The 12,465-nt window shown below is 36.6% G+C and overlaps 1 protein-coding gene across 2 annotated transcripts in view; it reads right to left on the bottom strand.

The window, feature by feature from the left end:
• Positions 1 to 12,465, bottom strand: part of PYROXD1 (pyridine nucleotide-disulphide oxidoreductase domain 1) — a 16,890-nt gene extending 4,425 nt beyond the window's left edge. Inside the window, exons 1-9 of one of the 2 annotated variants that reach the window (XM_068654890.1) lie at positions 12,266 to 12,465; positions 8,934 to 9,014; positions 7,708 to 7,827; positions 6,160 to 6,288; positions 4,798 to 4,871; positions 3,597 to 3,757; positions 2,351 to 2,451; positions 1,185 to 1,314; positions 538 to 650 (exon numbers count right to left, since the gene is read on the bottom strand). In XM_068654890.1, the coding sequence (XP_068510991.1) occupies positions 538 to 650; positions 1,185 to 1,314; positions 2,351 to 2,451; positions 3,597 to 3,757; positions 4,798 to 4,871; positions 6,160 to 6,288; positions 7,708 to 7,827; positions 8,934 to 9,014; positions 12,266 to 12,346 (990 nt within the window). In that variant the 5' untranslated portion in view covers positions 12,347 to 12,465. Of the gene's footprint in view, positions 1 to 537; positions 651 to 1,184; positions 1,315 to 2,350; positions 2,452 to 3,596; positions 3,758 to 4,797; positions 4,872 to 6,159; positions 6,289 to 7,707; positions 7,828 to 8,933; positions 9,015 to 11,736; positions 11,998 to 12,265 lie in introns of those variants that run through there. The other variant, XM_068654901.1, reaches the window with a different exon arrangement.

The raw sequence follows: 12,465 nt of genomic DNA, 5'->3' as shown, positions 1-12,465 counted from the left end.
ATGATTTCAAAGCCTGAAAATTCACATGGCAGCTACAAACTCTGTAATCACCAGCCATTTTTTGGTTTAACGTGTGACTTCCCTTGATAAATAATAGCACCTTTAAACGTCACTTTCCTAGATGAAAACTACTGGAAATGCCTTCTTCCCAGCAGAAAATTTAAAGATTTTAAAGACAAGTGTATGGGGCACAAGTAACACAAAAATGCTTCTACATTTTTGCTGCATTAGCCACCAATTACAGAAATGTTTTCCTCTCTTTTTATAGGCTTAATCTTAACAGTGTATATTGTATCTACCGATACACTGTGTGTATATATCATGAGTAGCAATATAATAAACCAAGAATGCTAATGAAATTCGTTTTTATCCTAAGATATTTCCAGTATCAACATACCTACCTTATTTTGAGATGCTGTGCATTCAAAACCTCTCAAATCACTGTTTCATGTCAAAAGAAATGTAAACCAGTTGGAAGAACTCCCCTTCCTTAAAAAATCCCACAGTTTAAACTTCAAAGTAAATCAGCATACTTACATTATTGCCATCAAGAAATGGTTTGACATTTGGCACAACACCAGTTGCACTGACAATGAAATCGCATCCGTAAATTTTTCCATTAGTTAATTCCACATATACAGGCCATAGCACTGAAAAAGTGGAAAATTTTGCGTAGAGAATGTAACCAACAGAAGTTACTTTATTATTTATGTCTTATGGTAAGACATGAAATAAACAAGAAAAAAAAGAGATTTCAAGTTTATTAGCTACGAAAATAATAATACCCACAGAGATTACCTATAGCACTTCTTACTTTCATTCAGGACCAGAAAATGAGAGTTGGAGCTTAGTTCCCTACTATTAGCTTTCTCTGGAATTGTGTCGAATCAAATCCCTCATTTATTGGGCTGCCACAAGAACAAACATTCTGCACATAGTAGCTAGGTGATTTTGTGGAAGAAGGGTCTGATTCATTGCATTTTGTAATTTAATTGTAGCCCATAAATATTCAACTGCTATAAATTGCTAAAGCTCCATTTAATTTACAGAAATAAAGGACTGTTTTTCCAAATCTGCATTTCCTTTAGCACAAGCAATCAAGATCAAACATGCTCTAGCATTGCTTCATCTTCAACATGCTTTTCTAATCAGCACTGGCACACTTTTTTTTTTGTCACACCTACCCTCATCTGGTTCTACGTTCTTCTCTTCTTTAGGAAAAGCCAAAGACATCTGTTGCAGTTGTAAAAATTCTTGCTGTAAGTGTATTTTCTTTACTTCACATAGTTTTTCAATATGCACTTTATGAGAAAACTAAAGAAAGTTTGTCAAAAATGTAAACATAATGATTAACAATATTTTTAATAGCAAATGCACCTTCACATAAACTGAGGCATTACTAACCTGAGAAAAAGAATTACCATGTATCGCATCTTAAAGCATTGCACATTAGCCAAGTTCTCACACTCTTTCAGATCTGTCATAGATCTAAACACAGTAATCAGTAATTTAAATAGGTGCTGAAAAAGCATATGATGGTCCTTTAAATATCATGACAATGTATAGATTTTTTCTAGCATGCCAGAAAGCATATTCCAGTTCCCCTGAGTTTATAAACAGGGAATACAGAACTTATCAGAACAGACAAAAAAAAAAAAGTCAATTGGTCTTTCCTGTCTTTCAGGATTTCAAATCCTTCCATTTTCTATCACAAATTAAATTCTGATAACAATAATCACTTTAGGTTTTAAATGTTGTAAAAAGAGAAAAAGAAGGTATCATTTCCACATTTCCACAGCCTTTAACGGCCATTAATCTGTGAATATCCTGAACATCCTTTAGTTAGTACTGTAAGGACATCTCTGTAGAATCTATAACTGCTCACTATCTGAAGACGATGCTTGTATGCACTGGTGATTTAGCATTTCATTACCTACTGTAACAGGAGACTGTACGTCTGTACAAATTCTACTGTCCTATTTTTTCATGTATTAAACTATACATAAGGCAGATACAATTAAAGGAGCGGAGGTATCACTGCTTCTTTTTAAAGCTAGGATTGACACTAGTCCTGAAGAAATGTGCAAGCCAACATTTATTTCAATATGAATAGAAAATTGATGAAACCATGGCAGTAGATCTGATTTATTACCTCCCTCCTGAAACAGAGAACAATTCTATTTGTGTTAACATATTTTCTGATGTGATTCTGATGAGAGAATCGGTTCAAACTCAACTTATTTTTCTTGTTCTAATAACCCTAAATGTTATACTTCATAATCATAAATTCTGTAATCCTTATCAATTTAAAGCAACAGTTAAACAAATGTAAGCAAGGTTATGACCATACCTCTTTAGTCCCTTTAAGATTTAAGCCCTCATGCCAGTCGGGGCCTAAGGCACTGCCCACTTTGTCAGATGCTGCTACAGGTTTTTCTTTTTTCTCACTTCCTGAAGACAAAGAATATCAGATTTAGCATATCCACTTCATTGCCCACAGAATTCAGAACAAGGATTCACAATTAAGAGAAATACAATCTGATTGCCAAAAGGGAAGACAAAAACATCTAACAAACAAGGTAAGGTGAAGTCCCAAACATGGTTAATTGGCAGACAAATCAGACTCCAAACCAGTATTTTTGGCACTTTTTGGTTTTATGCCTTTCACTACTTACTCACCTCTGAACCAACCATGCACCGTTAGGTACATGCATGGACCCGTAAGAGCTACAGGATCCCCAACAGCTTCTGAGGCACTGGAGTTCTGGAGTCCAGCTGTGAACTCAGTTGCTTATTGTCAGTGCTAATAGTGAAACTGATGTCCATCTGCTAGCAAATGTGCACTAAGTGGCTTCCACTGCATGAGGCTGCAAATTCTAACATGATGATACAAGTGAAGAATACTGGGTGTCACTTTATGACTTTCAGGCTGACTCTTTTAAAACTTACTCTTCCAACCTGAAGTCTAGAAACATGCTCTTCTTTTTATTATAGGTCATATATAGGTCATATATATGTTTGTGTAATATTTGTTCATGCAGTTCTAGTTAACTGCTGCTACAAAGAATGCAGCTTCATTGCATTTGTAAAAGTTCTGTGAGGTTTCATCTGATCCTCCGATAGCTTAGTGTGGGACAGCACCTTCCTTCATAATGCTGACATAATTCAGAAAAACATTAAAATATGTCAAATAATAGAGAAGGTACTTCAGCAGACTGAATACTGAAAATCAAATTTAAACTTGGCATAGACATAAAGATAACTAATACTGCAAAATGCACTGTTAACATGCTGTCATATGTCTACATTAATTGAGTGAGTTTTTGCATTGCCTTTTTTTTTTTTAAGAAGGAAGTTCCACTGGTAACAATAGTAAGCTATTTATGGTCTGCTAAATTAACTCATTTCAGGGCTATATTTAATATTAATATACATATTATTATATGTATATATTATATACATGTAAATATTTATAATATATAATAATATATAAATATATAATATAAATATTTAATATATATAATATGTATGAATATATTTAATAATTAATATTTTTAATGCAGCTGCTGCAATGCTAGGAGACTAAAACAACATACCTTCCATTGTATACTTGGTTCTTTTACATTCAATTGGAGTCTCCCGTTTTTCAGCAGTTAGCTTTGGAATAAGAAATTCAGCTGCTCCTGCATCAAAAAAGGTGTTCCCAATGGCTTTGTCTTTGATAGCCCAGATTACTTCACAGCCTTCAATTTCATACCTGCATACATTTAAACAATGGATAAAATGACAGACTACCCAGAAAAGGATTTATGAGTCTTAGCAAGACCACTAGAATTGTGCAAGGTTAATTTCAGAAGCTACAAATAAGGGATCCAAGACTTTCAAACCTATAAAATCTACTACAGGTTCTGATTATTCACGTAAAGAAACCATAAAAAAAAATCTTCAAATTAGCAGCTTATACTTTCTCAACAGCACATCTCAACTGAACACAGGGCAGAAAGGAAAGGCAGACTAAGATTGTAATAATAATACTTAGTATTTCCTGTTCCCTGCAGTGAAAAAACAAATGCGTCTTTTTGTCCAGACTGCCCACTGCTGGTGACAGGCATTTAGATCTTGTTCGTATCCATCAGAAAAACTGCAAAGATGTATTATCTGAAACATGAACTAGACTGCAGATAATGATTTACAGAATCATAGAATCATCTACGTTGGAAAAGACTTCCAAGATCATCAAGTCATCATCAATTTAGTAGCTGTCCAAGTTAAGCACCGATTCCCCGCAATGCAAAACAAGAATACATAATTGTATAATACAGATGTTTCTGCAATCTATCAGACTGTCGGACCCTATGGCTTGATATCCTACCTGTGACAAAGGTCACATCAGACACTTCAGAACTCTACCAAATTAAATTTGGCTGGATGCAAGATAAGCTGCCTCTCTATTCCTGTTACCTCTTCTGTCTCCACAAATCAGGCAAGTTTTATAATTTAAATATTGCTCTTTCTATCCTAAACAAATTTCTGTTGGTGCCAAGTTAGAAAAACACCGTATATTCTTGAAATCTTGAGTGTTAAAGCTTCTTTTGAAACTTTATGAATTTTATGTGACAGTAAGCTCCACCATATGGTGAAAAATGGTTCTTAATCAAATTTTATTACTAAGTGCCTTAAGAACTATAACTTTATTGTACATCAACCTTCTCCCAAACTCACACAGACAAGATTTAACATCAAACTGGTAAAGATTTTATTTGCATATGTATGTTTTCAACTTAGTAGTTTACTTACACTAATTCAAGTGCAATTCCACCATTTCCTACCACCACTATTCTCTGAGCTTGGGCCAAATGCTTCTGAAAAGCCTGCGTTAGAAAAGAAAAAAATTAAACCCCAACTAATGAAATACATCCTTTCTAGTATTTTCTTGCCCTCGGTCTTTTTATTTTGATTTTTCTCAGGCTACTCATATACATTCACTTATACTAAGACTATGTTGCAGAAACTTCACAAGCCTGTGAAGTTTTATCACATTAAAGGCTAAAGTTATTTCCACAGCCTTTTAAGTCTCAAACTGAGCCAGAAGTAATTACATTTAAACAAAATCAACAGAGCCAGTAATAGAATCCAGAAAATATTTCTCTATTATAGAGACCACTAGCATTATTATACCTATCTATTAATCCAATTTTATCATAATTTGTAAAACTTCCCCAATAATTTGTACAACACTAAGAGAACAAAGATAGAGACATTTAGCAATTTAAAAATCCCTGATCATAATTCAGGAATTTAAACAATAATTTGTAGCAGATCTGAGAACCAGCTTTATTTCCCCAAAAAACTTTTAAAAAGAAACAAGTCTCCAAATCACATTTTAGTGTCCAGAGAAATAAAAGAAACACAACCCAATACAACTTCTTTTTTTTTTTATTATCCTTTTTAAAACCAAACCAAACCTCAGGTAAAGTGTTAATACGTGAAACAAACCACAACGGTAATTTCATGGTTTCACCTCAATTTGCTTGAAAAGGTATCTCCTTTTTTTTGTCATTTGATGAACTACAGTGCTCACGTTATGGAGAAGCAGTGTTTACTTTCCTTGTTCCTCCTCTCAATCTGAAGATCGATAGCAGTCAAACTTCACTTTCTATTTCCACACTGAAGTATTAGCCTATTAAGTCATGTAAAAACTTCCACATCTTTGTCTACAATTGTAGCTCCATTCTGTACAGTAAGGAGAGGCTACACTAGAACCTGAAGAAATCAGTCCTTCAGTAGCTTTTCACTGTGAAAAGCAGCCCTTCATATTGTTCACTAGATGCACCTTTTCAAGTTAAGTTTCTACTGGTGCCTACCTCCTGTTTATATTTTCAAATCAGCTTCTGCCTGGAAGGCAAAGGAACAAACACCACTTGTTCCAGATTTTCGTGTTACAAACACTATGAGCCATCTATAAATGTAATAAATTTAGTGACTAATTATTTAATGCTATTTTAAAGCTATTTCTCTGTTACTGAAAATGTTCTTAGTTAAGGATATATAATAAAAACCAGCACCTTATGTTTCTACATTTCATTCTGCATCCATTTTTAGTGTTTTGCATCAGAAGCACAAATATATTCTGTAGGTGTAAGTCCAAAGAGCATTTACCTGTGCACTGTCAGTATCCCGGATTCCTAATACATATGGATTTCCTTCAAAAATTAATTTTGGTATTGCTCCAGCACATAGGCAAAGTTTTTCATACATATACTCTTTCCCATCTTCAGTGAAAAATTTCTGTTAAAAATTAAGAAGAAAGAAGAAACTAATGGAGACATCTAAGAGAACATTATCTTTTTTTCCTGAATATTTTACTATTTTGCAGATATTAAAACCTGTAAGTAGTTTCTTAAAAAATCTCATTCTCTCATTATGTGTTACTTTATTTGCATTACACTCACTACAAACTTACAAGTCTAAGTATACAGTATATTATGACCAATAAGGTGGAACATGTATGCTTAAAGACAGATGAAATATTAAGATTACCTCTTGGTGGCACTCTCTACTCACTATCTGTGCTGACATAATCAGTTTTCTGTGATTTTATGTCCCCCCCACCCCAGTAATAGATGTAGACCTATGCACTGCTATATAACAGCAATTAAAAATCTCATTCAAAACATTTAAACAACTGTAGAGTTGTGTTAATTAGGTACTGGATAGAATACAGTTTAGAAATACTGCAAATTCTGTTGTTTGCTAAAGACAAAGGGTAGGCACTAAACAAGTTACATCATTCTGCAGCAAGAAATATTTAAAGCTTAACATGATTTTTTTCTTTTTTTCCCGTATTAGAAGCTAACTAGTTCACAGTTAGTTACAGTTGCACAAAGGGACTTTTTAAAGATTTGGGGATAACAGGCAAAAGATCCTTCAAATCCACATACGTGATATATTGGAGTCCATACAAACTAAAATAAAACAATATAATAATGAGGCTACAATAATATAATTGGATTCAGAACATTAATAGCATTATAATCTGACTGAAATCATAGTTCTGCAACTTAACAGGAGAAGGAACAGTTCAGAATCTGAATGTGAATTTCTAATAAACACTGAAATGAAAAAAAATATGTCAAGCTGACTTGGACTCTAAATAGGACCTGCACATTGCTCATACTTGCAACATTTTTCTTGTTAAAAAGAAGAAATGTTGGAAATATTGGTTCTTCTGAGAATTCATTTTCTGTGCATCATTAAGTTGTTATCATTTGGTCTCTGTAGCAACAAGCAGTAATTTAGGAACCACAGAGACCTCCAGTTAGGGGTGACAGAAATTTTCTGACACCTATACTGGTATACAATATTGGTTTCATTGTCAGTTTTCCCTCCTATTCCAATCAAGTATGCTACGCCATAGATCTAAAGTGTCAAAGAATTAAAGCTAGAAGATGTGGTTTCTTAATTAACAAGCAATTTTTGATCTATAATTACATCCTCTGTAGATATTTCTACTCAAACAACAGCGTAAGTGATATGTAAAATTAAAGTCAGCAGGTATTCTCTCCAATTTTAGTAACTTATGTTTTAATAACCAGAATGGTCTTGAACAGAATTTCATGCCAAAAATATTCAAGTGTTTCTTAGATGTAATTTTTTTAATAACTTGAAAGAACACACATAGGTAAAAGAGAGAAAACAGTAGCTTACATGCTCATCACTCTTCAACTGTTTTACTCCAGACTGTATAACTTTAATATTGGTATATCGTCTTTCTAATAAGGAACTTGGTTGCTCTTCTACATCAAATTCCTCAAGCGTTTTGGAGATCTGTAGGAATAAGAGACAGATTTAAAAATATGAATAATATATCCATGTTTACTTCTGAAATTTGCAACAAGATGTTTTATGTTCATTTCCAATAAAGAAGTCAAAACATAATTGTGTACAAACATGTTCTTGTGACACTGCTAAAAGTACTTTTTTATGTATAGAATCTTTTCATGCACATCCCTGGTAAAGAGTCAAAGTAATACACAGAATTCTCATTCAAAAGCTATTTAACTTGATGGATGCAGTAACTGCTATAGTGGTTTGTATTATTAGAATTGTCAGCATTGCTTTTTAAGTTACCTGATGCATTTCTAAGACCTACATGTTCTGCTTGTTAAACTTTGATAGAATAACGTGAGGTTACACATTACATGGTGAATGGTCTGGAACACAAGTCCTATGAGGAGCGGTTGAGGGAACTGGGGTTGTTTAGTCTAGAGAAGAGGAGGCTCAGGGGAGACCTTATTGCTCTCTACAATGATCTGAAAGGAAGATGTGGGGAGCTGGGGGTTGGACTCTTCTCACAGGTAACTAGTGACAGAACTAGAGAGAATGGCCTCAAGTTGCACCAGGGGAGGTTTAGGTTGGAAATGAGGAGACATTTCTTCTCAGAAAGAGCAGTCAGGCATTGGAATGGGTTGCCCAGGGAGGTGGTGGAGTCACCGTCCCTGGGGGTGTTCAAGGAGAGGCTGGACCTGGTGCTTAGGGACATGGTTTAGTGGGTGACACTGAGAGTAGAGTGATGGTTGGACCACATATCTTGGAGGTCTTTTCCAACCTCAAGGATTCTATGATTCTGTGTTCCCCCATGCAAGCACCTTCCTCCCTTCCTCTCATGGGTATTCTGGGAGAAAAATTCCCATTAACAAAGTAGTGTAATAAAGCTTCAGTATAAAAGCAGTAAGCACTTCAATCATGTAAGTACCCAGTTCAATCTTTTCTTACTCACTAATATTGTGAATATAATTACGAACCACTATAAAATAATGATCATAAGCATTTGCTTATAATCATAAACATTTTCAGGATTAAACTCTAAATTTTCTGTACATGTACAAGCTTCTGAAGAGCTATTACCATAACAAAAATTAAAGCTCTCTTACCTGTTTGAAATTTGTTACAGCTTTTATAACTGGAGAAGCTGTCACTAAAAAAATGTCTTCCGATGGGAATTCCACAGCCAGCTTATAAAGAAATAGAAATCATGATGAGCAAATAATTATCCATAGAATTTGACTTAAAGACAGTAAAATTATTGGAGAACAGTAATATGCATTGCTACCTTACATTAGTCTCATCTAACCATAATTGCTGTTTCAAGATTAGGGAAGAATGAGACAGAATGACTGAAACTAATGGAATTTGGAGACCCAAGATTTTAATTCATTCACATACAAATACATCTTCAAGAACTGCAGTCACTGTAAAAATGACTATTCAAAAGACTATTCTCACAATTTTCTAAAGACCAACTGTAGGACGACTATGATCACATGATTTGTGGAGACTCCCAACTGCTGGAAGTACTTTTTTTATTAAGTACTAGTGACTAAGTGTTCACAGATTTAATTTTCACAGAGAAAATATTGATTCCTATTGGTTATTTTAAATGCAATTTACTGAACTGCTAAGAGGATCATCACCTTCAGAGTGTTATAGGCAACACACAACTCTTACAGGCCCCAAGCCAAAGTGCAGAATCTCCATCTTAAATGCTGCATTGCTCCACAGCATATAAAAAACATCCTTCAAGTACAAACCACTCATCTCTGAGGCACTAGCAAAACCCACAGTTCCTTGTTACCTGTATTCTACATGTTAACGGCATGGTTATATAAGCTGCCAGGACGCATGTTTCATGTCATACATGTGTAATTGAGCTATAAAGAGAATCACATATATCCTTGTACTTCTGATACAAGGAGTCTAACATAATAATCTGAAGGTCAAAGTTTTTCAACATTGTAGTAGATTTAAGGGAGATTAACGTGGCCATACTCTGGGCATAAAAACACAGATGAATTTAGTGAGGCTATGTGAAAACTTTATGTAATCCACACCTTATAGCACAAATCCCTAATATGTATTTCATAACTATTGTAGCTGTATGCTTTGTATTGGCAGAAAAAAGAAAGGTTGACAAGTTCATGCAACAGAATAGCACGATGTACTTCTGCAGCTGCTCCCATCTGTACCTAATAAATAAGCTTCAGAAAAACTTCAGAATGCCACAGGCAGCATGTGATTAGGTAATCATCATCAGATGTGTTTCAGAGTTTTTTAGACTGACATTATGTCCTCTGCATCACTTACACATACTCTAATGCTTATACCCTCCTCTTACTATAATTGAGTAGTTGTGTGACATTTTCATTCAGTGTCATTGAGGTTGGTGCATTATCTTTTAAAATACTAAAATTAGAAATCTGCCAGATAGAATATTAAGTTTATCCATACATATGTACACATGCAAATCATCATAAATCAGAAAGAACTATTACAACATAAACATGGAAAGTAGAAATTATGTAAGACGTAGAATCATAGAGTCATTAAGGTTGGAAAAGACCTCCAAGATCATCCGGTCCAATCATCACCCTACTACCAATGTCACCCACTAAACCATGTCCCTAAGTGCCACGTCCCAAAACCTAAAACAACAACAACAAATCAACAGATTTTAAGACATTCTGTCAGGCTGTTTTGAAATGTACTTTAAAAGTACCTAATTCCAAGTCAACTTTTTAAGACAGACCTGAAACAATGATTGTTCTCATTTAGCAGCGTGAGAAGCCTGAACTACAAGGCATCATGTAAATACATACCCAAACTTTAATATGATGGAGAAGTTGTTTATTGCCACTACTATATTCCAGGGAATCTTACTTGTGCAGAATCAGGACTGAGAAAGATTGTATTCAATCTTCCCCTTTTATTTCTGTATTATTCTGTGATTCTATATTACCTCCAGGCAAACATAGTCTCCTGGACTATTAAATATTGACCCAAATCTTATTCTTGCTAGCACTTAAGGATACACAATACCTTTAATTCTGTGAACAGTTTAAACAATTTTTAGCAATTACTCATATTAATGTAGTATTTAAGTGCCTGTAGTATTAGAGCTCACATATTGCATCAACTGTGAACAAAATCAAAGGAAAAACAACTAGTAGGTGGTAGAAACCAAAACCAATTCCATACAGGTGGAAAACAATCATTTTTCCCTTGTAATTTATTCTACATTTGGTTTACATAAAATGCCTGAAATTGTCTGAAATAATCTCACTCCATCACCAGAAAACAGTCTGAAACAGTCTTTATACTGCTTTATGGTCTGACAAATAGAGTAATTTTCACTGAACTAGTATCTACATCATTTTATTCCATGTTATGGGTTCAAAATTCCCTCCAGTTACTGCTGTTTCGGAATCACCAAAACCCTTGAAACCTAGATGTAAACAAAAGTGATTTTTGGAGTTTTTGAGCTCAGGTAAAGCTGAAGGGATTAGCCAATCTCCATGGGTGTGCAGCCTTAAGCATGGATTCCACAAAACCTGATGCACCGCTTTCATGAGGAGGAGCACAGCACAGCAAACTTCCTCCTAGTCATGGTACAATCCTCGATGGCTACGAACACAGATAACTTTTGAGCCGCTGACCTCTTGACTGGCACACAGAATGCCAACTTTCTCATGATACAAAGGTTTAACTCCTTCTTTATGAAGCCTTCATAAACTGTTATCAGAATATATGCAATGCAGTTTTATCCTCTTGGCAAATACTGGCAGACAGCTGAGTATGCTATAGTACCACTCTGCTTTGAGAAGGCTCAGGGGAGCCCTTATTGCTCTCTGTAACTAACTGAGAGGAGGCTGTGAGAGCTGGGGGTCGGCCTCTACTCACAGGTTACTAGTGACAGGACTAGAGGGAATTGCCTCAAGTTGCACCAGGCGAGGTTTAGGTTGGAAATGAGGAGACATTTCTTCCCAAAAAGAGCAGTCAGGCACTGGGACAAGTTGCCCAGGGAGGTGGTGGAGTCACCGTCCCTGGGGGTGCGCAAGGAGAGGCTGGGCCTGGTGCTGAGGGGCGGGGCTTAGTGGGTGACACTGGTGGCAGGACCAGAAGATCTCGGAGGTCTTTTCCAACCTTAACGACTCTGCGATTCCAACTGCTCACTACTCGTTTATAGAATACTGCTTCTTTTAAAATGAACAAACTTCTCTAAAACGCTGGGGCAGGCACAGAACGCTTAGCGAGTCCCTGTATAAACACGACACGGCCCCCCCCGGCCGAACGCCACCACCCCCCTCCAGCCACCCCGGCCCCCCGCCGCCAAGATGGCGCCGCCCCCCGACAAGCGGCCCCCGCCCCCACCCCCACCCGGCAGGGGTCGCGCGCATGCGCGCTGTGGCGGCGGGGCCGCGGCCCGCACCTTCTCGGCGCAGGTGACTCCCGCGATGCCTCCGCCCACCACCGCGAAGCGGCTCCGCGCCGGGCCGGGGGCGGCTGCCATTGCCCCGCCTGCCCCGGGCGCCGCAGCGAGGAGCAGACGGCCGCCGCTCTTCCTCGCTGGGGCCTACGGCGAGCGGTGACGCCCAAACTTCCTCGGTTTGCGGCAGGGTGGGGCGCGGC

The sequence above is a fragment of the Anas acuta genome, chromosome 1 (assembly GCF_963932015.1).
Source record: "Anas acuta chromosome 1, bAnaAcu1.1, whole genome shotgun sequence".
In the NCBI taxonomy this organism is placed as follows: Eukaryota; Metazoa; Chordata; class Aves; order Anseriformes; family Anatidae; genus Anas; species Anas acuta.
Note: the sequence above shows the minus strand (reverse complement) of the source record. Positions and strands in the feature narration are given on the sequence as shown.